This window comes from Labrus bergylta, chromosome 8 (assembly GCF_963930695.1).
Source record: "Labrus bergylta chromosome 8, fLabBer1.1, whole genome shotgun sequence".
Taxonomy (NCBI): Eukaryota; Metazoa; Chordata; class Actinopteri; order Labriformes; family Labridae; genus Labrus; species Labrus bergylta.
The window spans coordinates 13,252,101-13,275,276 of NC_089202.1; the positions used below are offsets into that span (position 1 = coordinate 13,252,101).

A 23,176-nucleotide genomic window follows, 5' to 3' on the forward strand; every position below is an offset into this window, starting at 1 on the left:
AAATAAACCTAAATAAAAAGTGTGTCTTTTGAATGGAGTTTGGATTGACCATTCCTGATGCAATTGCAGGACATCAATAGAATCAGCGCTGGTAGGCTTTGCAACTTAGTCAGGCAAATTTCTAAATTAGTTTGAAAAAATAAACTCAGGCAAATTCATTAATGGCTCTAAATTAAGTGATAAGCATTGCCTTGTGCAAATTCACATTCTTTGGCATCTTTGCATTAGCTTTGCTGGATTGTGTGAAAATGATCTTTGTTTTGGTCTAAAAAAATTTAAATTGCTGCTTTCTCATTTAGAAACTTGATGCCACACCTTTTGATAGCTCATTGTTGAGCTGAATTTTTCCAGTGATGTATCTCATGGTCCTAAAGGTTTGAGTGTGGAGCATACGATACAGCATGGCTCCAAGCTGCCAAACTGTTGTAGGAGCGGCCTTGTAAGACTTGTTAATGTCCCACTCAGGAGGGGCTAATGAGAAGGTCCCTGAAAAACATAGGTAAAATAGGATAAAGTAAGAGTTCAAGTTCAAACATTGGTAAAGATCACACAGACGACTTAATGCTAGAAATTAATATCATACCACTGTAAGTATGGTGGGATTTCTCCAACTTAAAACTGCCACAGCCAAAATCAATTATTCGGAGGCGTTGGCCTCTGGAGCACAATTCCACCAGGACATTTTCGGCCTTTATGTCCCGGTGAAACACACCTCGTTGGTGCATATCGATGGCTGCTTCAACCATCTGAGCCATGAAGTTCTGATGTAGAGAAGGAGAGAGAAACATATCCTCTTAAAGAAAAAAAATGTTGTCTTGCATGTCTGAGGTAGAAAAGTTGATGCATTCATTATTTAAAAAAAAACGAAAAAAATTGTGCAATTGAATACAATTCTCCAAATAAATTAGGCACATGGAGCATGTTATTTTAAATGTGACATACGCCTCCAGTACCTTAGCTTCGTCTTCCTCCAAAGTGCCTCCTCGTCCATATACGTAGCTTCTGAGGTCAATGGAGGGAACCGGTCTTTCCATCACGATGATCAGCTCCATGTCCAGGTGATACCAGTCCAAGAGGCTGACAACAGCGCAATCTGTTGTTCCACTTGTGGCTCTCTGCATTAGAGCTACTTCTCGAGGGATTCCATGCAGCTGAGACACCCAAGGCAAAGAAAAAACTCAGATTAGCTGTCGTTGTGATCCATAAAAGGGAAACATGGATGTAGAAGAGAAGTTCAATAATCAGGTAACAGTGCAGGCGATGAAACTGTTTACTTCTCAGTTTACTCACTGTCATTTCAAGATCCACTTCTGGTCCTTGAATGTGTTTGATTGCCACCTACAAGACACAAACACAAGAAATGTCATGCTCATTGACTCCATTGTCCGTACGTAAGGGCTTGGCAATAATAATACAAATATATCATCAAAATAAATGTTCTGTATTCATCAATATTGGTGTTTTTCCTAATTCATAGTTTGTTAATGCTTCCAGTTTGGAGAGTCTTCCTGTTATGACAAAGGCCTGAAGACAATAAAGTTTATAATATAGTTTGTTAACAGGTGCTTTAGATGTCTCTCCAATTTGAATGTCTTTTTACTTTTTAAATTTGAGTCAATTAAAACACTTATTTACAGTTTCACTCAATTACTTCTCCGGGACCCTTTTGGGGGCTGCGAGCCGAGCTGCAGTGAACAACTTACTGCTCAGGTTTGGTTACTATTGCTACTGTTTTTATCGTTCACAAGGTTTTACTGGGAGCCATCCCCAATGTTAAGCAACCCAGTGGTTGAAACCAGTGAAAACATATAAGGAGCCTTGGGGGGCTGCGACCCGAGCTGCTGAGCAGAGTATCTAAAGTATAAAAATATTAGTACTATTGGCAACCGTATTTTAAATTCAACGACCAAAACTGTTATCTAAGACAAAGTTAGTTAGTTATCTTCTTCTCTGTGTTATCGATGTGAATTAAATCACGACTCCACATGAAGATCACTTTTCACCCAGCCCTAGTGTAAGTGGTGGAAAATTACAAGATACTAAAATAAGATACTTACTGGAAAACAGTCTGATCTGCGGATGCCAGAATACACAGATCCAAAACCTCCTTCCCCAATCTTACACAGCTGAAGATATTTTTCCTTAAAATCAGCTGCGTGAAAACACAAACAAACACAGGCATAAAGATTATTCTTCAGATGTGAGAAAGTTGTTTTGATGTTATAACTATCTCTAACTCTCTGTCCTGATGGAATGTGAAGTAACCCTAAGACATGGTCAGTGAGTTAGTTGACCTAAAACAAACATGATTTGTGTTAGTCGCATGAGTTTGACTAAAAGATCTTTTGATACTTTGCATTGGTTAAACCTGACCCAAGAACATTGAAATTCTGTCATATCAGGGTTCAGAACATCACCTTGGGATGATGGACACCAACGTTAACAGATTTGACTGTGATTTAATTGCAATTAACGGATGGGAAGGCTGCTAAAATACCCACATCATGAGACTGCTTTGAAAAAGTAAAGTTTCAATCTTTGTTGGGTCAGACTTTGTTGAAATGTTTGTTTTTTTTATGTAGTTTTGATTGACCAAAACTGTTATAACATAAGAATGCAAAGACGATATCAGTACTGATATGCTTTAGCAACACAGCATCACACATTTTTCTCACTGGAGTTGATTTTCTATTACTGATTTGCATCTCATCAGCCAGTAAAAATGTGCCTCTTTGCATTGACTTTGAATTTTATTCTATCATGCAAACAAATTACGGGCTTTTGGTCTGAACTCACTTTTAAAATTCTGTCAAATGAATCTTTTCACAGCAGAAGACCAATGATTGCTTAAGCCAGTAAAGTGTATGCTCGATATTAGAAATGTGTTGAGTAATACTTTTATTTATGAATCTCACCTCTGCTAGTGTTCACTTTGGGATTTTCAGGATGCCCGTCTGAAGAGGAGGAGCTGCTGGAGCTTTGATTCATCTCAGGCTCCTTCTTCATCTTCATCTTTTTGGGCAACTTTATACGGAGGCAGATCTTCCTCTTTGTCTTCCCATCATTGGTGTCCTTCACTGACACGTTCTTAAGTGTGCTTGTGGCATCTTTTGCTTCACTGCCGACCCTGCGTCTCTTGTGGGGTGCATCTTGATCAGCACCAGCCCTTCTCTTTACCCCAGTGGTGTTTTCCTGGTTCACCAACACTTTGGCTTTGCAGCCTTGCTTGTGTTTCTTCCTCGGTGTTTCCTTCTCAGGACTGGCCTTCCTCTTTTCCATCCTGAATTCCTCCATGGACAGACTGCCATGTGCCTTGATGTGGATTTTTCGTCTTTCATTATTGGCCTTCCTTTTTCTGATCTTGTTTTCTACAACATAGTCAAAATAGTGAACAGTTAATAAGTAGAGATATACACAAATATCAGTTTAGTATTCCATCTTAACTACAAACATTAACAAATCACAAGCCAAGCCAAGTCACAAGGGCATCTGTGGGTGGCTGTAGCTCAGTTGGTAGAGTTGTTGCTTCTCAACCGGAAGGTTTACAGTTCACTCCCCAGCTGAGCAACATGTCTTGGGCAAGACACCTAACCCCGCATTGCTCCCGCTTCTTCAGTGGCAGTGTATGAATGGATTAGTGTTGTACTTACTCTCTGATGTACATCGCTTTGGATAAAAGCATCTGCTAAGTGAATTGTAACTAATTAAGAACACACTTTTAAGAAGATGTCAGTCTCTTCATCAAGGGATTGAGAAAACCACACACAGCACCTAGTGTGTGATAAACAGTTTTATGGTTCAGTTTACACTTCTTCAGTAATTTGTAAAGTTTAGGGAACTGTTTGGGAATGTTTAAAGCTCCAGCGAGAACATTTTGGGTTGTGTTGATTTTGACGAGCCCAGTGGAGAAAGCAGGTCGATATATCTCCTTGCTGATCAAGTCCTGTCCACCTGTGGTTTTCTGATGTTTAAAAAATCCCTATCATTCTTGATTTTTGATGAATCTTTGGCATGAAAATGTTAAGAAATAAAAGGCTGTTTGGCCTCAGGCTTGGTCTGACATGCAGCAGAGGTGAAATGCATATCAAAAAACAAAATCAATCTTCTCTCTGATTGTCTTGTTTGCATTCACAGGTCATATGGATGCATCGATATTAGTTTGAGCCAGTTTAGTTACCCAGTAAAATCTTTTTATATGAGCTTTTAAATTTCAAAAGTCAAAAATGACTTGAAGGGAAACTAAGAGGAAAGACTTCATGATGGTATTATTATGAAATGTAATGCAGTGTGAATTTCCATTTCTACATGTAACTTATTCTATACAATTAGTTTAAACAAATCAAAGCCCAGAGCTAACACATGAGAAAAGTGTTTAGATATCAGCAGAAAAACAGAAAGATGAGTGATAATTTAAGATGCTTGTTTCCCCCCCAGGGCGTTATCATCGTATGGGGACTAAGATTCAATCCTCACCTTGCTCTTTGTGCACTAGGCTGTGAGTGTGCTGAGACGTAGAAGCCATCATGTTTTTCCAACAAGTTTTTGAAACAAGGTAAAGTGTAAGACAAAGTGACTGATATCATCGAGAGCTTGTGTCTAACTGCAGTGTCTGTATGGTTGATGTTGACTTGTTGGTTGTAAATAGAATGTGACACATCACAATGGTGAATGTGTTCTGTTCCAACAGACTCAGAATGTTTGTTTTCTAAAATACATGCACATGTCATACAATCTATTGATTCATGAAATATTTACAGTTTAAATACATGTTGATTGAATATTGATTACAATAGTTACATTCTAAACGTGTTAATTAAAATCTCATACTGATTCTGGGTGCTGAATCCAAAACCATAAACACAAAGAAACAGGTCAAAGACCAATCAGGATAGTTGTCACTTGGGTTGGTGGGTTTCTCAGAAATCATTCGATATACTTATCATGACTTGTGGCAGACTTTTGAAGGGTCCTGTTCAAAGCAATTATAAGAAAGATTATGTTACACTTTTATTTATATATCGACAGAATTTAATTAATAAGTTATGCCTATTAGTAAAAGTGCATGGATGGTCCTTAATAAAGCCATTAAAACTGATTTTTTTAATAGAAATTGAATAATATTTTGCAATTTAGTGAGGGAATATTGCATTATGTAGCCAGCAACAAACATCGGTTTAGCCGTCAGCAAACATAGAGGAGCATTTAGCTAAAGTTTCAAATATTTCTCTCTGGAGTTGCTGGTGACCATAGACGGGGCTTACAGTCGAGTGCTTTGTCAACTTGTATACTTACTGTATGTGGCAGAAATCCAAGTGAATGCTGACGTTAAGGTTAGGGTTTCTTTAGTCATATCTAAAAAGGTACATTTGCTGTGCAGAGAGGTGATTCAGCGTTCCGACAGGTACATATAACACATAACAATACAGGTTAAAAAGACCAGACAGAAAACATTAAAAACAAACATTGTCCATTACATCAGGTCATGGCGAGGTCCTTACACAGACACCCACTCATATGCAACTTTGGATGAAGAAACCCCCATTAAAAGGTCATAAATAATCATTGTAGCATATATTTTCTTTTCTTACGGATTGAACACGTGAGGTATACCATGTTAAGAAGAAGCATACAGGAATCATGTAATATTCAAAAAGCTTAATCAGTCAATTCATGAAATTGGGTACTAAATTATCAATCAACGTATTTCAAGTGAATTGCTTTATGGTGCTCTATAAATAAACTTGCCTTGCCTCCATTCAGTGCTTTGAAGTAACGTTCTGACCCCTCCATCCAATACTGTAGGTCCATGCTTCCATTTCTTCATTTTTGGCTATTAATTTCACAGATTATGATTTGATTAGTAATCTTTTTTTAAGACTAAACTTCCAACAGTTATTGCATCACTTCAAGGTAAAATTTGAATATTTCCATTAAATCCATTTCATTTAGCTTTATATTTAGAACATTTTGTAAGTGGCCAAAAATAGAAGTATCTTTTTTTTTGGGAGTCTATATTTAAAAACAGTTAGTTTAGTTTTAGTTAATTTAGTCCATTTTAAATATCTAGCAGTCTTTAAACTGCACCACAGTCATCCTGATTCTGAAACATTCACAGCATCTTCACCATCAACATAAAATGTTCCATCAGTTGGACCATTAAAAAACGTAATATATTGCGATATTATACTCTGATCAATTTCTTCAAACATTGTATTTTAATAGATTGACGATCACTACAGTGATGTGTGGTTTTATGTCTGCAGCTGTCTTAATATGTCAATGTTTACATGTGTGTGTTGGATGTTGTGGCTGTTGTGTTATGGGTCTCCTTCGCCGTCTGGCGTCGGCCGCCTTCAAGCTGATCTTTATTTCCATAGAATGACAAAGCTCTTGACATCATAGGTCACTTCTTGGGCGCCTTGACTGGGATTAAGTCAGATTAAGTAGTAAACACACACTGCTGCTTACTATTTCCCTTTCTTTCTCTCTTTCTCTTCCTTCACACACACACACACACACACACACACACACACACACACACACACACACACACACACACACACACACACACACACACAAACACACACACACACATAAAAACAATATCACTCAGTAATGGGTTCATGGTCACTTTGTGTCTCTCTCTCTTTCTGTCTGACTTTAAAATTCTAATTTATATTTGGTCTCAAAAAGCTTTATTGTGGGGCACTGGTGGCGCAGTGTTGGTGCGCATGTCCCATGTGTGGAGGCTATGGTCCTCGACGTGGACGGCCCAGGTTCAAGTCCAGCCTGTGGCTCCTTTCCTGCAAGTCGTTCCCCACTCTCTCTCACTGAATTCCATTTCTGTCCCCACTGTCCTATCTCTCTAATAAAGGCACAAAAAGCCAAAAAAAAAATCTTAAAAAAAAAAAAAACTTTATTGATGTGACTTAAATAATGCAGGGTTTCACATAGATAAATGTCACAAACTGTAACATGGTTTAACATGCTCTCTCTCAGACACAAACTTAGGTGAACAAAAATATGAATTGATCAAAAATTAATTACCAATATGTTTGTCAGGAAAACACTCAGATTCTGCCCTTTATCAGGTAGGTGTTTCATGACAATTCTGCAATTTATGTGCATAGACAACATGAAAAACCAGGTTTAAAGGGGTAAGATAAGATAAGATAATCCTTTATTTATCCAACAATGGGGAAATTTACAGTGTTACAGCAGCAAAGAGCAAAGCTTGCAGACAGAAAGTGAACACAACAGGGTATACAGGGTATAAAACAGTTTATATATCTTGTGAAGAAAAAGAACCTTGGAGTTTATACAAATGTTTTTTATGTATAACCTGGTTTCCTATATGAAGTCTGTACTGCACATAAAGTTATTAGTTTAAATAAACTCAATAAATCAATGATTTGTCGGTTTGACACTTCTAAACGGTGTTTTAACATTGGAGAAAGAGACACAGTGGTGAGACAAGGTCACACTGGCAGCCCGGATAGGCGCGTACGTGCTTGCCTCTGATTGGGGACAGATAGCATGGTGACGTGAGCGCGCTCATCCACCACCTGCGGGCTCGCGGATGGTTAACAGGACAGAACGGGACGGCTCGCGCCCGGTTCCAATTTGTTTCAAATAAACTAACCTCTAAATTCAGTTAACGGAGAAAGTAAACAGATGTCGACACTCCGCTGAAACGACAGGATAAATACCACAGAGGGTAAGTCCAGAGTGAGCGCACGAAGTTTTGAAAACCAAACTTTTGGTTTAAAACGTTTTAATTTGTTGTTATCGTACCGCAGTTTAATTGTCTGCTCCAAATCTGGGAATTGAAGTTTTAACTTGAAAGAAGTCAAACTCGTAGCCTACATTTCAACTTATTGAGTCCAAATTGATGAGCTTCAGAAGGGATGTAGTTTTCAATTTAGCCTACGTTGTTTGTATGATAATTACAGGCCTACGGGTTGAAATCCAGCCTACATTAATTATCATTTTGTTAGATTTGCTAAATGTGACATGAGAATAAGAATGGTGTTGTGTGTTACACTATATTTAATGCTATAAACAGTTCCTCCTCCCTTTTGCAAGGGAAAGTTGTCTATATTTGTGAAGAATCGTTTTAATTTCTTGAAAACTTGACAAACTGCAGTATTAAATGGTTAAAGGATATAAGTGATTGGGAACAGTGAGCAATGAAATAGCCTACGTGTTAATGTCAAAGGAGGCCAGAGAGATTTGTGTGCCCAGCTGATTTAGACTTTAATCCTTTTTTAGATGTAGTGAGTTGTGAAGTGATAGAAAACACAGCTGTATTTTGAAATAGGTTTTAAAATGATATAATATTTAAAAAAAAAAACACTTGTAGCCCAGGCGAACTGCAGTTAAAAAAACGTGCAGCATCCTACATGTGGATTGTGATCTCTGCAGGCCTGCAGCAGATAATATAGGCTACACAGGTTGCTTTACACATCCAGCCCTTCAAACACTGGTATTTAAAGCAAGTTGTAAATCTTGTGCAATTTTAATTAAAAAGTTTACACTGTAATTGACTTCACTTTCATGATGTGCATTTCAAATGCAATCACAGCAGCCCCCCAGTACCGGATGTACTGGGGGATCTGACATGCAGTCTGACATGCTTGGGACTCTTGCAGTAGCAGGAAGCACCTTGGATTTGGGATTGTCTTAAAACAGTTTACAATGTCTAACTACAACAATTCAAACCTTTATTCATCACAATCCAATCAGTTGCGATATGTACAATTAATAACTTGTTGAAGCACCATGCATAAAAATAAATGACCTTTATAGAAATGAAAAGGAGCTTCTCTATGACAAAATTGACAAAAAGTCATCATGACAGTGTACTTATTTATTTGCAGTATCCGAATGTTTGTGAAAGTTAAAGTGGGAGGATAACTGAAAAGAAAACCACATTTGTTTAGATGACCTACTTCTCAATTCTGAGTATTTTCTTAATTAGAATAGAAGAGTTGTTTGGAGTTTAAACATCATGATCTAAACTCCACAGATTAACATTCAGGCGTCATCATGACCCTGATCACTGCATACAGCTGAGGGAGGCATGGCTGCGGAAAAGTTTCAATTAGTTGGAACAAGGCGTGATGCCAAGATGACTCAACATTTGTGTTTTGTGTGTGCGCGCGTGTGTGTGTGCGCGCACGTGTGTGCCTGCTTCTTATCACAACAGAGCTGTCAGTATTTAACGAAACAACAAACCACACACAATCCCTTTTAAATGATTTTAAATGATTTTAATGATTTTAATGATTTTCTCAATGATGAGGATTTTTGTCAGTGCAGATACTTTTACCAACACAATTAGAGAAACAAATGTATGGATACCACTAATCAACTGCTGTCCATTTACATTTTTTCTGATAAATAGAACTGTTTTCTGGTCTCTAAAAAGTCAAAATATGCTGCTTTTTCCTAGAACCCACTATGAAGTAGCCTACTTGAATGTCTTGATTTGTTAACAACCAAAGATATTCAAAATGACGGTCACAAAGCAGTTTACACAAAAGATATTTTATTAAAGAATCTGAAAACTGAGAATATCTACTCTTATTGTAAAATGACTCAAAATGATATAATTGATTACTGAAATATATGCAGTAGTTGACAACTTCAATACATGGGGGGACAAAAATCAATGGTAATTTTAAAATCTGTGTTTATTGGGATTATTTAACAGAAAAACATTCACAGCACCATTATGGTACTTTAAACGTTAAAGAATAGAAAAATTACACCTTTATGAAAATATCAGCATTTATTTGTTTATGTATTTATTTATTAATCAACAATTCATATTCACATATTCAGTTGTTCTTCTTTATAGAAATACCTGAATGTATAAAAACTTCAAATATTAGGTTGGATTTTCCTTTTTGCTTTCATTCCTGTTCTACACTTGCACAAGAACAGTATATTGATCTGAATAGATAAAGGTCACTGCAGTGTTACATCACCCGGCATATGTTTGGTATATTTACGCATCGGTGCTACAGCTGTTACAGAAGCCCCATTGTGTGCATTAAACATGAAATCATCTGCTTCGTAGAGTCAAATTAGTTGGATGAATAATGAAAAAACAGGCCTGATACAGAGAGCCATGTGACACTGAGAGGGATGCAGCCTGTGCCCTGGTTTGTAACTCCCATTGATCAATAACAAGTATCGATGTCTGTATTTCTATCATGTTGTGCAATGCAGTATTGTCTTGTACATATACACACAGTTGATAAAGCTACCAGCTGTGCAACTATAAAACCACATTTTATTATCTATCTAGTATAGATCTAGTATAGATAGATATATAACTGGTGCATTAACATAAAAACAGTATAAACCACAGATGCCATGTGACAAATGAGGCTTGAGCAGAATATAGAACATAATTCATTCAGTGCGTTTTTCAATGACAATGAAATCATACTCCCTGCAAATCTAATCTTGCCACATAACACCTTAATATGGTCAGATAATCTGGATAGAAAGAGGACAGGGGAGGTGCCATAAAGAGAGTGAATACAATGGAAAAAAAAGAAAAACATAGGAAGTGAGGGCGGATTAATGGGGTCTTTCAAAGGAGAAATATAAACATGATCATCCCAGAAGATGCTGAATTCTTGCTAAATCAAAAATTGACGGCAAAAGACTTCCTTCAACAACCTGCAGTCTCCTAATGTTGTTTTTCCTTCTCTTACGATCAGTGGCACATTTAAAATAATTTACAAGACCTGGATTTTGACCAAAAGTAAAAAAAAAAATAAATAAATAAAAAGACTGAAGATTAATGTGCAAAAGGAATATCATGCTTGAAATAAAATGTGGAAATGGGTTGATGTTTATGTTGATGGTGGCTGTGAAGCCATTTATATGATCCTGTAACCAGGTCAGAATGAATAATAATTATGGCATTTTTTAGGGAAAATGAAGAGGGGCTCTAAAAGTATCACCAGCGTTAACCTGCACATATCTGCACATCCCTTTTTTGGCCTCTGTAGACTTTAAAAATCAAAAAGGAAGCAGTTTCAAGCTTTTCCTTCAATCGTCTAATAAAGAAATTACTTGTCATTGCAGCTCTATATTGGCCCATCAATAATTTAATTTCTATCAAATGTGTTTTGAATTTAAGTAACTCTCCGAACATGGTAATATTCTAAATTGTATAAAAAATAATTTGCAAACAGTCAATGCCCAGTTCAGGGAACTCTTAAACCTTCAAGGCCATTTAATTTGGTTTGCAGTGATTGGCCAGTGGCTAAGATGTGTTGTATATGTGTTTAGTTGAAGGAACCACAAACATTAGTACCCCTATCACATGTTTCCACTTATCATATAAGGTAAAGAATCAGGCTATATGCTGTTCAGGGGGTCCTGACGGTGGGAAACTCGTCTGGGTGACGTTCACAGACACCCCTGCATGAATGTTCTTACATGTGAAGTTATTTGATACATATGCCACCTCACCATGATAAGGTTAGGAAACACTGTACACGTGGCAGATACACACACACAAACGCAAAGGACACACTTCCCTCAGCACCTCCTCCAGCTACTGGTGTTAGTTGTCTGCCGACACTTCAACCCAATCTCAAAGATAGCAGACCTGAGAACGTGTTCATTTGGTAGTGTTGACAGGAACAACAGTTAAGGCCTCAAGGTCAGGACCACCTCCTCACACAGTAACTGAACACTAAGCAGCATGAACTGGAAATCATTTCTTTAAAAAAACCATTTGAAATATCTTCTAATATATCTCTGGATTTTGTCTGAACCTATTATATCCAGGATTGGTTTGTAGCTTTATGGTATGAGGATAATGCAAAAGTGAAGAATGACCTAAGGATCAAAGAACAACTTACAGACTTGAATTTCAGATACTATTAATTAAAGTGACTTTAATTTATCCACTCAGCCACAAGCTTAAAGCACTTTTTTATGCATTACTATCTATCACATCAGAGTCGATGGATACAGTAGAGATGTGAGGTTCAGTGATTAACAATTCAATATTCAAAGTAAAAACATTGATCCATATTGTTAAGTTTAAGTTGAACCTTTTTTTTTTTTAATTCCAAAGGAACATCTGTGAACTTGTTTCCTTTTGAGCGCGAGGAAGATAATGGCAAACAGGCACAATGCCACAAGCCAATGTGGAAGTGCAAAATCCTGCTGTTTGTCGAGTGTCCTCTTGAGGCTGGCTCCAGGAACACCAGAAGTCACACACACATGACGAAAAAAAAGAAGAAGCAGTTTTTACAGTATAAATAAACATGTTTACAGCCTGGTACAAAGAAGGAAATAGGTCTGATTGGATACTGTCATCACTGGCACACACAGAGGATGAATTTGGAAAAAAACGGCTCTGTTTTCATTTTGAAAACGATACGTGTTATCCATTGTTAGGCGCATAGCTGACATGATTGACAGGTGGGCGCAATGTAACGGTTGGTCAAGAGGCTTAAAACCTGCCTCAGCTCAAACTCTCAGCCTGTCATTAGGTCGACTGAAAGTTAGGTTGAGACAGAATTTCCAGCATGGCGGCTGCTGCCGATGAGCGTCCGGAGCCCCCTGCAGGAACAGATGGCTGAAGTCACTCAGGCTTTGTCCATTTATATTTACAGTCTATGAATACAAGCAGTGAGATACACCTGAACTCCTTTTTTTATTTAGAAAGGGCTTTTAAATATATGAATACAACTGACTGTAATATGAAAAACTAATTTGATTTACAGAAACACATTCTTTGTCTCATAAAAGCTTTAACTATGTTGAACACTGTGTGTGTATACCAGGGAGGCGTGTGTGTTTAGTGGTTATAGCTTCAGCGTTTGGACTGAACAAAGCGCTCTGTAACAGAGTTTTATGTTTGTTTAAGACGACTGCAGGCTGTTTCGTTACTCACGATACCTTTCTGATTATTGTCAACTGTAACCACCTACTACCTGCATGATACAGACATGTTGAGATGAGAGGAAGAAAAGTCACATTTGAAAGAAAGTATCCATACACAATGAGATATTAACACTTCACAGCACATTTCTGTGTGAAAGCACGTGAATGATATATTTAAAAAGACCAAATTTACTTCCTATTTGTTCAGTGAATGATCTACAGAGCAAGTGGCCGAAACTGTGTGTGGCATCCAACAGCATCCAGAGCTGCTGTTGGATGCCACACAGAGACGCAGGAGGATTTTAATCAATTTGGGGATTTTTCTAAACCGATAGTAAAGCACTGCAGGAAACACTGTTCTGGGAAAAGATGGTCAACAGTAAAAGCAAAAAACACAAACACAACAATACTTGTGAGCGGCATAAACCTGCGAGCATTAGTTTGCACTCAAACATTACAAATATTGCTCTTTGTGACGCACGTTAAAAGGACAATTTCTTTCTTCAGTTTCTATGGTGGCAGACTTTGTGATAGCAGCAACTATTGAAGTGTTGTACTAAGTATCAATATATCCTGCAGTGTTCAAACCTGTGATTTATACCCAATGTTATGCACTCGCCTCTATTTAAATAATCTATACAAAAGATGCTAAAAGATATTCTTGCCACTTTCTATAAAAGTAGCAGCTCTTACGTAAGTCCTCAAAGGATTAGCAAAACCATTGGTGAGGTTACCGGAGAGTCACAAGCACAGCTGTAATCCACATCGTATCGCCATCTCCACAGCAGGACACTTCACCTCTTTACCCCACATCGACATCGAGTCCCAGTTTATCCCAGTCCTTCATCTGAGTCACAAAGCCAGTATAACCTTTGCCCAAGAAATCCCATCAAATTCTCCCAATCTATTGCCTCTAATCTACTATTGTTTATTTGTCAAAGATTACTCCCCCATGTACCACTTGTTCTCCTGAACCAAAATGAGGTCCCGCATTTTAGATCTTTTTATTCATCCGAGGCTTCATTTAAACGTGATAACTCACCACGTCTTCAACAATATATTGAAATATGCTGTGATAGCTATAACCTGTTCTTCAGAGTGACCCTTCCTATACTTTCTGTAAAATTACAATGATGTACTACTAACTCCAATTGATTCATATAAACTGAAGATGTACATTTACAATGATTTCTTTGTTTCTGTTCTCGCTGTTTCCATTCACAGGCTTCATCCCTCCAGGGGTTCATTTTCATCCCTGTGAAGTTCATCCATTGGTCGGGACAAAGTGTTGAAGCCGTCTACAGGAAAACCTCAGCATGACTGAAAAAACAATCCAACAACAACCGAAGTAATGAGTGAGAAAAATGTAGGGCTTACCTTACAAACGGTAGGTTTTCTGATCACCATCCATTTACCTTGAATGCCTCCTGAACATCTGAATGGAGATCAAATTTTAACATATATATTAATACTTTTAAGGCATGTTGTGAGACATGCTGAAAAGTGAAATCAGTTTTAGTAAATTTAGTAGTGTTGCATTTTCTACCTTCCTTTTAATTTGTATTCTCTTTTTTTCCCTTCTCATTTCATTTTAAGACTGGGAGTATATGAAACAAGGAGGCCTAAAGTAAAAGGATACAAATCGTAAAACCAACAAAAAAAAAACGCCAGACTCTTCTCATTGAGCTGAGATTCCCTGCCCCAAGTCTCATTGCTTCAACTGACTATGTGTCACCAAGGGAAGTCAACACTCAAACCAAGATGAACCCTTACATCACTTCACACTTCAGGAGGGATCTTTTCCCCCATTTTCATTTGTTGTAGACTTTTGTTTGCCCTGCTGTCAACAGCCGGATGAAATGGCTTTAACTCTATCAGATCAGTTATAGCAGTAGTTTTTATCTTTTGTTTTTTAGTTTTTCTTTTCTCACCACATGGCAGAGCTGAAGTTTGGATTCTATCCACTGTTCTAAACTGACTGCATGTTAATACTCCTGTGAATGTTTCAGGGTTCATTTGTAAAGAGAATAATTTGGAAAGGTAAATAGTTACAATCTGAGCATTCCTTTTCATTGACGGATACATTCAAAATTCTCTCTTGTTAAAGTTATTTTTATATATTAAGGAATCTGATGTTCAGGCAGCCTTTGATGATCTGGTTCAAGCAGAGATCCTGATTATGAAACTACAGTCTCTCAAATGACTCTCTCAGACACCATACTTCTCAGCTTTAGCTTCACAGGCGTACACCTGATCCATCACCCTCGGCACGAGACATCTGGAATAATGTTGTTAACTTCCTCAGGTGACCTGTGTACTTACCTTCTCCACTACATATACATCTGACACTTTAATCTGGAACCATGATTATTGTCAGAGATGGATCAAAGTAATCGTTCTCTCTCTCTCTTTTGTTTTCTTTCCTTCTTATCTCTTGTCAGGCCTTGACTGTTTTTCAGCCATAATAATGAGCTGTAATGAGGTATGTGTGCTCTGAAACACTAACTGTTGCAGGTGATAGTAAACAGCTGTGTACTTAAGGTCAATGTTGTCCATGCAACATAGAAGTACATGAAACTGAATTCAACAAAATTGACAATGGCCATCAAACGGATATACAGACCCCTTAAAAGAAAGTGTGAAGTTGTCAAAGCAGTGACATGAGTGAAATGGAAACGGAAATGGCAAACCAAAAATGTTTTTATTTTTTTCAATTGGGACCCTCTTTTGAGCTAAAGTAAATGTCCTTGACATTTAATGATAACCTTCAACAAGTTAAAGGGTTAGTTTAAGTCTGCTGAAGTCTGAACACTAAATTGTGTGTATAGTATTCAATGCTTTGATGTACTGAAAGTTCTGTATTTTTTGTTTTTCCATGCCCATGCCAAGGGGTTGTGAACCGGAAAGACATTACATTGTAAGAATTGGCATGATTTATTTTTCCTTTTTTGACTGCATGATGATATCAGATGGTCCAATGTAGCTTTGTCGGTCCTGTTTGCATCTTGTTTCAATATTTTGTAAAGATCCCTGCAATGAGCTGTATGCTTTTTTTTATTTTCATCCCAGTCCTACAATTCAATTGCATACTTAGTTTTTTAGCTTTTATCAGCTGATGCCTGCTTGAGGCTTCCCTTTTTGCTTTGAACTGAACAAAAACAATCCTGCATGCTTTTGTGTTGTCTTTTGAGATCAATCCCCCCCCTACAAGTCCTTCAAGGGCTTGTTTCACAGGTCACAGGAATAGACTCCTTTGGTTTCTACTGACTGCCGTCTTTCCAGGTCATACCAAATTACTTTTGGTGGATATTAATGAAGGACATTGATTGTTCATGAACACATCTGTGGATCTCATTCAAGAAAGCTTGTTTGATGAGGGATCTATCACTGTCGAGTGACCAATGGCCTTTGAAGGAATTCTGCTCTGGTTATTACTGGCCACTGTGAACTTTAAATTATCTCTTTATTAGGAAGAACTGAAAGTCTGTGTTGTCTCGCAACACTTAGTTGACTGCATCAAGTAGCTTGATTTTTGCACAAAATCTAAATCAAAACTCACTGAGGAATACTAAGGATCCTCTGCATTGGAGGTTACAAAACTGTATTTGTTCATCATGGGAGCGGCACGTGTTAAACGCCGTTTCAGTGCAGTGGTGGACGGGCCAGTAGAGGAAGAGGAGGTCATGAGGCTGGCACAGAGTGCTGCAGACACGGCTAGGGCAGGGGGGAGCCCAACAGGGTCAGGAACCCCAAGCAGCCCCTCCCCGACCCATGCCCTGAATGGCAAAACTCTACCGCTCCAGAGCAACACCAACAATGCACGGAGGCAGAGTGCTATTGGAGAGTCAGTTGGGGGAGATGCAGGAGAAGGCGGGGTGAGAGCAGGAGGAACGTGCTCTGAGATACGGAGTGGAAGAGGCAATAATGTAGGAGGAAGAGGGAAAAGCCGGTCATCATCGGATCAGGGGTCTCTCTCTTCCCCCTCCACTACCAGCCGTCGGCGCAACAGGCGCTCAGGCCGCCGGCCCCGGCAACGCTTTGTGGGCAAGGACGGACGCTGCAACGTCACCTTCGTCAACATGAGCGAGAGGGGCCAGCGTTACCTCAGCGACCTTTTTACCACCTGTGTGGACATTCGCTGGCGCTGGATGCTGGTCATCTTCACCCTCTCCTTTCTTCTCTCCTGGCTGCTCTTTGGATTTGCTTTCTGGCTCATTGCCTCCGCACATGGGGACTTCTCCATTCGGCTTACCCCAAGCTCAGGATCCTCTCCGGTGTCAGGAGAGGCAGAGTCTGGTGTAGAGTCTAATAGAAAGGCAGTGGTTGAGGAGCCCTGCTTCCTCCAGGTGAACAGCTTCATGGCGGCCTTTTTATTCTCGTTAGAGACACAGACATCCATCGGTTACGGATTTAGAAGCGTGACTGAAGAATGTCCCCTGGCGGTGATGGCGGTCGTTTTGCAGTGCATTGTGGGCTGCATTATTGACGCCTTCATCATCGGGGCAGTCATGGCAAAGATTGCCAAGCCCAAGAAGCGCAACGAGACATTGGTGTTCTCTGACACAGCTGTCGTGGCGCTAAGGGACGGAAAGCTCTGCATGATGTGGAGAGTTGGAAACCTACGCAAGAGCCACCTGGTAGAGGCACATGTACGAGCACAACTGCTGAAGGTAAGATGATGGGTAATGACCATATTGTAGTCAAGAAAGAGGTCAGAAAGTATGGCAAGATTTTTCATTATGTTATCTCTATAGTGAGCATCTAAAAATGTTATAAGTGATACAGATAAAATAATTCACCGAATTGTTAAGAGAGAAAGAATAATGAGAGAAAACTAAAGAGAGAAAACAGCAGAAGAAAAAAGGTTGCAATAGATTGAAAAAGAGTGCTGAGACCATCTGGCCTGTATCCTGTGGGCCGTAGTTAATGAGAGCTTGTTTTATTTTCCCTCAGGGGTTAGGAAGATTTACTATGGATTAACTTACCCACAATTCTTTAACCGAGAACCATTGTCCTTCATCATCTCATTTTCCCTTGTGCGCACTGCATGTCGGTTCAGTGATGGTTTTGTATGTGTGCATATGTTAACCTTACTGTCTGTACTTACGAGGATAGCTTTAAACATTATCCCTTCTTTTGAGAATGTTTGGTCATGAACAATACGGTGTGCATACATGTGTGTATGCTGCCAGAGTTGTCCAGAAGATCAAAATCTGTGGAGCACTGGGGCTACAGCTCAGACACTGTGATCGCTCTTATAAATGCATAACCATTATAAAGTTCTAACAGGAGTGAGGGGATTAAGTTTGCCAGGATTAAAAAAATACTAGTGTTTGATAGTGTTGAACCGTAATGGTTGAGTGAGTGATAAGCCTATGCATAGGTAGTACGAGTAAAGACTTGCATAGTCGAGCTCAACTGAATATAATAACTAAATACTAAGCTTTTGGATCAGGGTTAGACAATGAATTTCTAATATTGTTCTCAGATGACCTCAGGAAACGTGTCAATTGTATTTAAAATGACAGATGAATTCTTTTCTATACCATGATATTATATATTATTATAGGTCAAATAGCAGTGTAATCTTATTTTACTCCATGTCACACCTGTCCCGGCTGATGTTTGTTACATTCTTGATTGCTTGCAGTCAACATTTAATATCTTAAGTCAAAAGCAATTTTGCAACATAACAAACCTGATGTGGAAAGTTTAATTTAATAAAAAGTGACTATTTTACTCTCCTTTCCCTAATCCAGTCTAGAGTGACAGAAGAGGGAGAGTTCCTCCCACTGGACAATGCCGACATCAATGTGGGTTTTGACACTGGAACAGACCGTATCTTCTTGGTCTCTCCAGTGACAATTGTCCATGAAATCAACGATGAATCACCCTTCTTCGAAATCGACCGAAAGACCTTGGAGAATGACTCCGAGTTGGAGGTGGTGGTCATACTTGAGGGCATGGTGGAGGCCACTGCCATGACTACACAGTGCCGTAGCTCCTATCTGGCTTCTGAAATCCTCTGGGGACATCGATTTGAACCAGTGCTCTTCGAGAGGAAAGACTGCTACCAGGTTAGAAAGGAAGGCTAGAGAGATATACTGAAAGCTTATGAATGCTTCTGTTACCTGAATGCCATGTATGAAAAGGGATCCATTACTGTACTTCTCTTTATATTAGAAGCAGAAATATAACTCTATTTTAGTCACAGTGTGGCGTCAATGATTGCATTGTCTGTTGGTCCACCACTTTGCTTCACCACTCTGGTTCAAAGTGAAAAGTCTCAACTGTCAGATAAATTGGCAAAATGTTGTTATACTGTAGTTTGCAGCAGCTGATGATGGACTCGAATGAACAACATCTGAATACAGAATTAGATGATGATTACCATGGCATTGGTTCTCAGAGCTTTGAATCATTCAGACAAGCCGGTATGTCTCAACCTAAGGACACATGCAAAGCTAAATGGTATTCAGCCTTAGATGTAATAAGTGACGTCTGTATTTTGGCTCAAAACAAAACTGTACACATATACAGCATCACATCCGGAGGGAGAGTTCCTCACACTGGACATGGCTGTAGAGTCTTTGCCTGTGACGATACAATTAAAATTTGCACTGAAAAATCTTGTCTTCCTCCCTTTTCCAGGTGGACTACTCGTTCTTCCATCGAACTTATGAAATTCCAAACACACCATCATGCAGCGCTAAAGAGCTGGCTGAGCAGAAATACATTGAAAGCTCACACTCATCATTCTGCTATGAGAATGAAGTGGCTTTGGAACTTGTGTCCCCTAATGAAGGGCCTGACCAAGATCCTGAGAGGCCTTCCCCACCAACACGAAAACCCTCCCTGGCAGATCATCTCCACTACAACTGAAAGTGGGGGGAGGAGGCTTTAAGAGTAAAGAGATATGAAGTTAATCAGTTAAGCTGACAGACAGGCATAAAGAGAGGGATAGAAAGGTAGGAAAGGGCTGACAGGTTTAAAAAATGGGTAGTGCATGACTATGCCAGTGTCAGGATTAAGGACAGGAAGAAGTTAACTGTGATTATAGCAAAAAAAAAAGAGAAAATTGGGAGCAAGTCAAGAGATCAAGTAGAATGTTAGAACGTGTGCAAGATCTAAATGAGTATCACAATACAGATTAGACTGCACGGAGTAATAGACAGGAGATAGATTAACAGAGGAAGGTTCTGGGTCAGTCTAAAGGGGGGAGTTGTCTGATTGGTCCTGGCAATCTTTCAGAATCATTGAAAACTCGTCTGCTAAGTCTCACATCTGGCCCGTCTCCACCACAGCATGCCCTTCTATCTCCAATGCCTGACTCGCAGAATCACAACAGCACCCCTTGGTGACTATAACCTGCAACTACACCTTCAGTCTCCTGATCTGCAGACATTTTTTAAGGGGAGCCTGGGGGAGCTTCTGTATGAAATGAATCGTTTTGTACCTTCTGAGGTATAGCTCAGGAATGTATTCCACTCTGATTTATCATTTTAATGCTTTATTTTCTTATGGTAAGTATGGACAGTGCACATTATTTTGATACTTGTGGATGGCTGATGAGAATGTAGTTAGTCATTATTTTGTTAGGCTACTTAGACAGCCAAAATAGAGCAACAGTGACATGAAGTAACAGCTGAAAACTAGCAGCGGTTTTAAGCGGTTTGTCTTCCATGTTATGTGTTGTATGTTGTTATTTTTTGGCTTTTAAGTAAAACAAAAAATGTTCACATATTTTAACACCTGCAGTAACATGTTGTGTTGAGTTGAATAGCACATGGTCAAAGAAAACATTGTAAACTTTGTAGTGTAAGTCATTTTCAAACCACTGCAGATGAAGAATGTTGTGTTCGGACAAGTCAATTTCCATATATTGTTTTCTGTGCTACAATCTAAAGTAACTTCTCATGTTCTGTTGCTGAAATCATTCTAACTCTTTTTTTTTTTTTTTTTTTTTTTTTTACATTTGGATACTAGCACTTAAGACCTGAGCTATAATATTTAAGTGTCTTGGCAGTGTGGGGGCTCTTGACATTATGAACTGATTTCAGGGCAGTGGGGTTCAGCTCATAAACTTTGTTAAAGCGGTGGAGGACTTTAGTCACCTCCAGCATCACCAGAACAAAATTGAGCTGAACTCTGCCAATGATGTGGCTTGTTGTATACGCAAATGTCCTACACATCCGCAAAGGAAGATAAAACATGAACTGGAAACTACACCACTTCAACAGAAAACTATTCCGTATTTTTATGTGCATATGCTCATGTGAAACCCTCCTCTAATTCAGATGTGTTACAGTTGAAATCTCTCACAAATTGTGAGAACAATGTTGTGAGTGGTGCCTTTATAACAAACTAGAAATCCTGAAACTGCCACTTGATCTTTAGCGTGTAATTTCATGTTTAAACTGCAAATCCAATAATGTATTTTTTTTTAATCATTCAAACATTGGCATTATATTAAAAGTAAACCAAAAAATGTATTTGCAAGTTACTGGGGATCACCGTGTTAACTGGGAAGTGTCAGTATGAACATGCAGTGATTACATAAGAATGCTTTTATCTGAATTTTATTGTATGTACTGTAATAGTTGCACTTTGTAGTTCATTTGAGAAGCACCTGACATGTTTTTGTTTATTTGAGCTCTGTTTGCAGTAAATGATGCCACTTGAGTACGTGAGAAATGAAACCTGATATGAAGCGTTGACCAATAATCAGCCTGAAGTCCATCCTGGGAACTTCTGTACTTTGCACTAAAGTAGATAAATATCACTAATTAGCACTACAGCTGCACATTAGTATTGCATGATCAGTACAGCCTAACTTCAATACAACAAAACTGCAGTGTTTTACTATCGAAAGATTTTGTCATGGTTAGCTCAGGGCTGGTGGAAATATTGACATCATAGTATCTGTTACATTTAGTTGTAGTACTCTTCTACTGTATGTTTGTGTTCTCCCTTACACGTCCCCTTCATGGCTACCCTGTTCTATTTATGGGCTTCATGCTGGGTCATGTTGTTCTCCCTCCCTCTGCTTCCATGAAATGTAACTTGAACACACAGCACCACCACTTTAACTATGATAAGGACTTCGAAACACTGCAAAAACAAAAACACTATTACTTCTTTGATAATTTCACTGGTTGCTTAGGGTTCAAAATACACACTGCAAATACTTTTTAAACCACAAGTATCTGTAATACACAGTCATTTCAGAGCTGCCCTGTTCACACAGTACTTCGAAATGAATATTGTAGAGCATAAAACAGGGCTTATTAAATGCTCTAATCAATTATCATCTTGTTGCTTTATTCATGCAGACATAAATGTTTTAAGATTTTAACAAAACTGTGTAAATGAAAAGGGGATGTATATTGTGCTCATGTGATTTCACTCTTACAACTGCCTTTCTTTAAAAGATTAACACTCGTAGACATAAAAGAAAATGGTCTGATTTATTTTTTTTGTTCCCAGAAAGAAGTTAAATAAAAGTTTTTTCTACTTTGTAAAGTTCACAATTCAACATTTTCACTGATGAACCCATGTGTCACAGTCTAGTCTGGATTATTATTAATGGAATAGTATTTTTTTACAGACTGAAAAGGACAAATGTAAAAACCTTTGATGCAATAAAAACTATTATTATTGTGCAAAGAGTCAATTGTATCTCTTTGACAGTAAGCATGAGTAAAATGGATTGTAGAAAGACATTAACACATCTAATTCCACATGTAAATCAATATTTGTCAGATTGCCTGATGCTACTCTGTCCTTGTCATAACTACCCATCTAACGTACAACTCGCTAACTATTGTGCAAACATAAACAAATTAAGCCTAAAATATTAACATTATACTGTAATAATTCCCACACAGTAACAATCCTACCAAATGTATAGATGAATAAGACTAATTAAATAATGTAAGTAGTCTACATGTCAGTTTACTAGCTTTTTTTTAGGGCTTTTGTATCTCATGTCTTCATCAGTTTATAGTGCTTGCTTAATATTTAAGAAGCTGCCTTCATCCATTTGGACTATGAAGGATCCCAAACATGTCAGAAGGTTTCCTGCCCCGGAACCCAGGTTCCTCTGGCAGTCGGTTTCAGACGGATTTTCTGAGATGATCTGAGTCACGCGCCTGGTGTCAGATCATAGCGAGCAAACCATCAGTTGTCTTTGGATGGGATTCAGAGAAATCTGATCCCAGATCTGTGTCTGCGGACGCTCGCCGCCACTGAG

The 23,176-nt window shown here is 38.6% G+C and overlaps 1 protein-coding gene across 1 annotated transcript; it reads left to right on the forward strand.

Moving 5' to 3' along the window:
• The first annotated feature begins 7,580 nt into the window (after positions 1-7,580).
• On the forward strand, positions 7,581-23,042 carry kcnj14 (potassium inwardly rectifying channel subfamily J member 14). Its single transcript, XM_020637167.3, has 5 exons — positions 7,581-7,717; positions 14,149-14,311; positions 14,521-17,594; positions 18,684-19,001; positions 19,576-23,042. Exons 3-5 carry the CDS (start codon positions 16,539-16,541, stop codon positions 19,804-19,806), a joined length of 1,605 nt encoding a protein of 534 aa, XP_020492823.1. The 5' UTR covers positions 7,581-7,717; positions 14,149-14,311; positions 14,521-16,538; the 3' UTR covers positions 19,807-23,042.
• The last annotated feature ends 134 nt before the right edge of the window (positions 23,043-23,176 follow it).

Coding starts and splice junctions, on each gene's coding strand:
- kcnj14 (XM_020637167.3), top strand. CDS start 16,539: ATGGGAGCGGCACGTGTTAAACGCCGTTTCAGTGCAGTGGTGGACGGG. Junction 17,595..18,683: donor TACGAGCACAACTGCTGAAG/GTAAGATGATGG, acceptor TCCCTAATCCAG/TCTAGAGTGACAGAAGAGGG. Junction 19,002..19,575: donor AGAGGAAAGACTGCTACCAG/GTTAGAAAGGAA, acceptor TCCCTTTTCCAG/GTGGACTACTCGTTCTTCCA.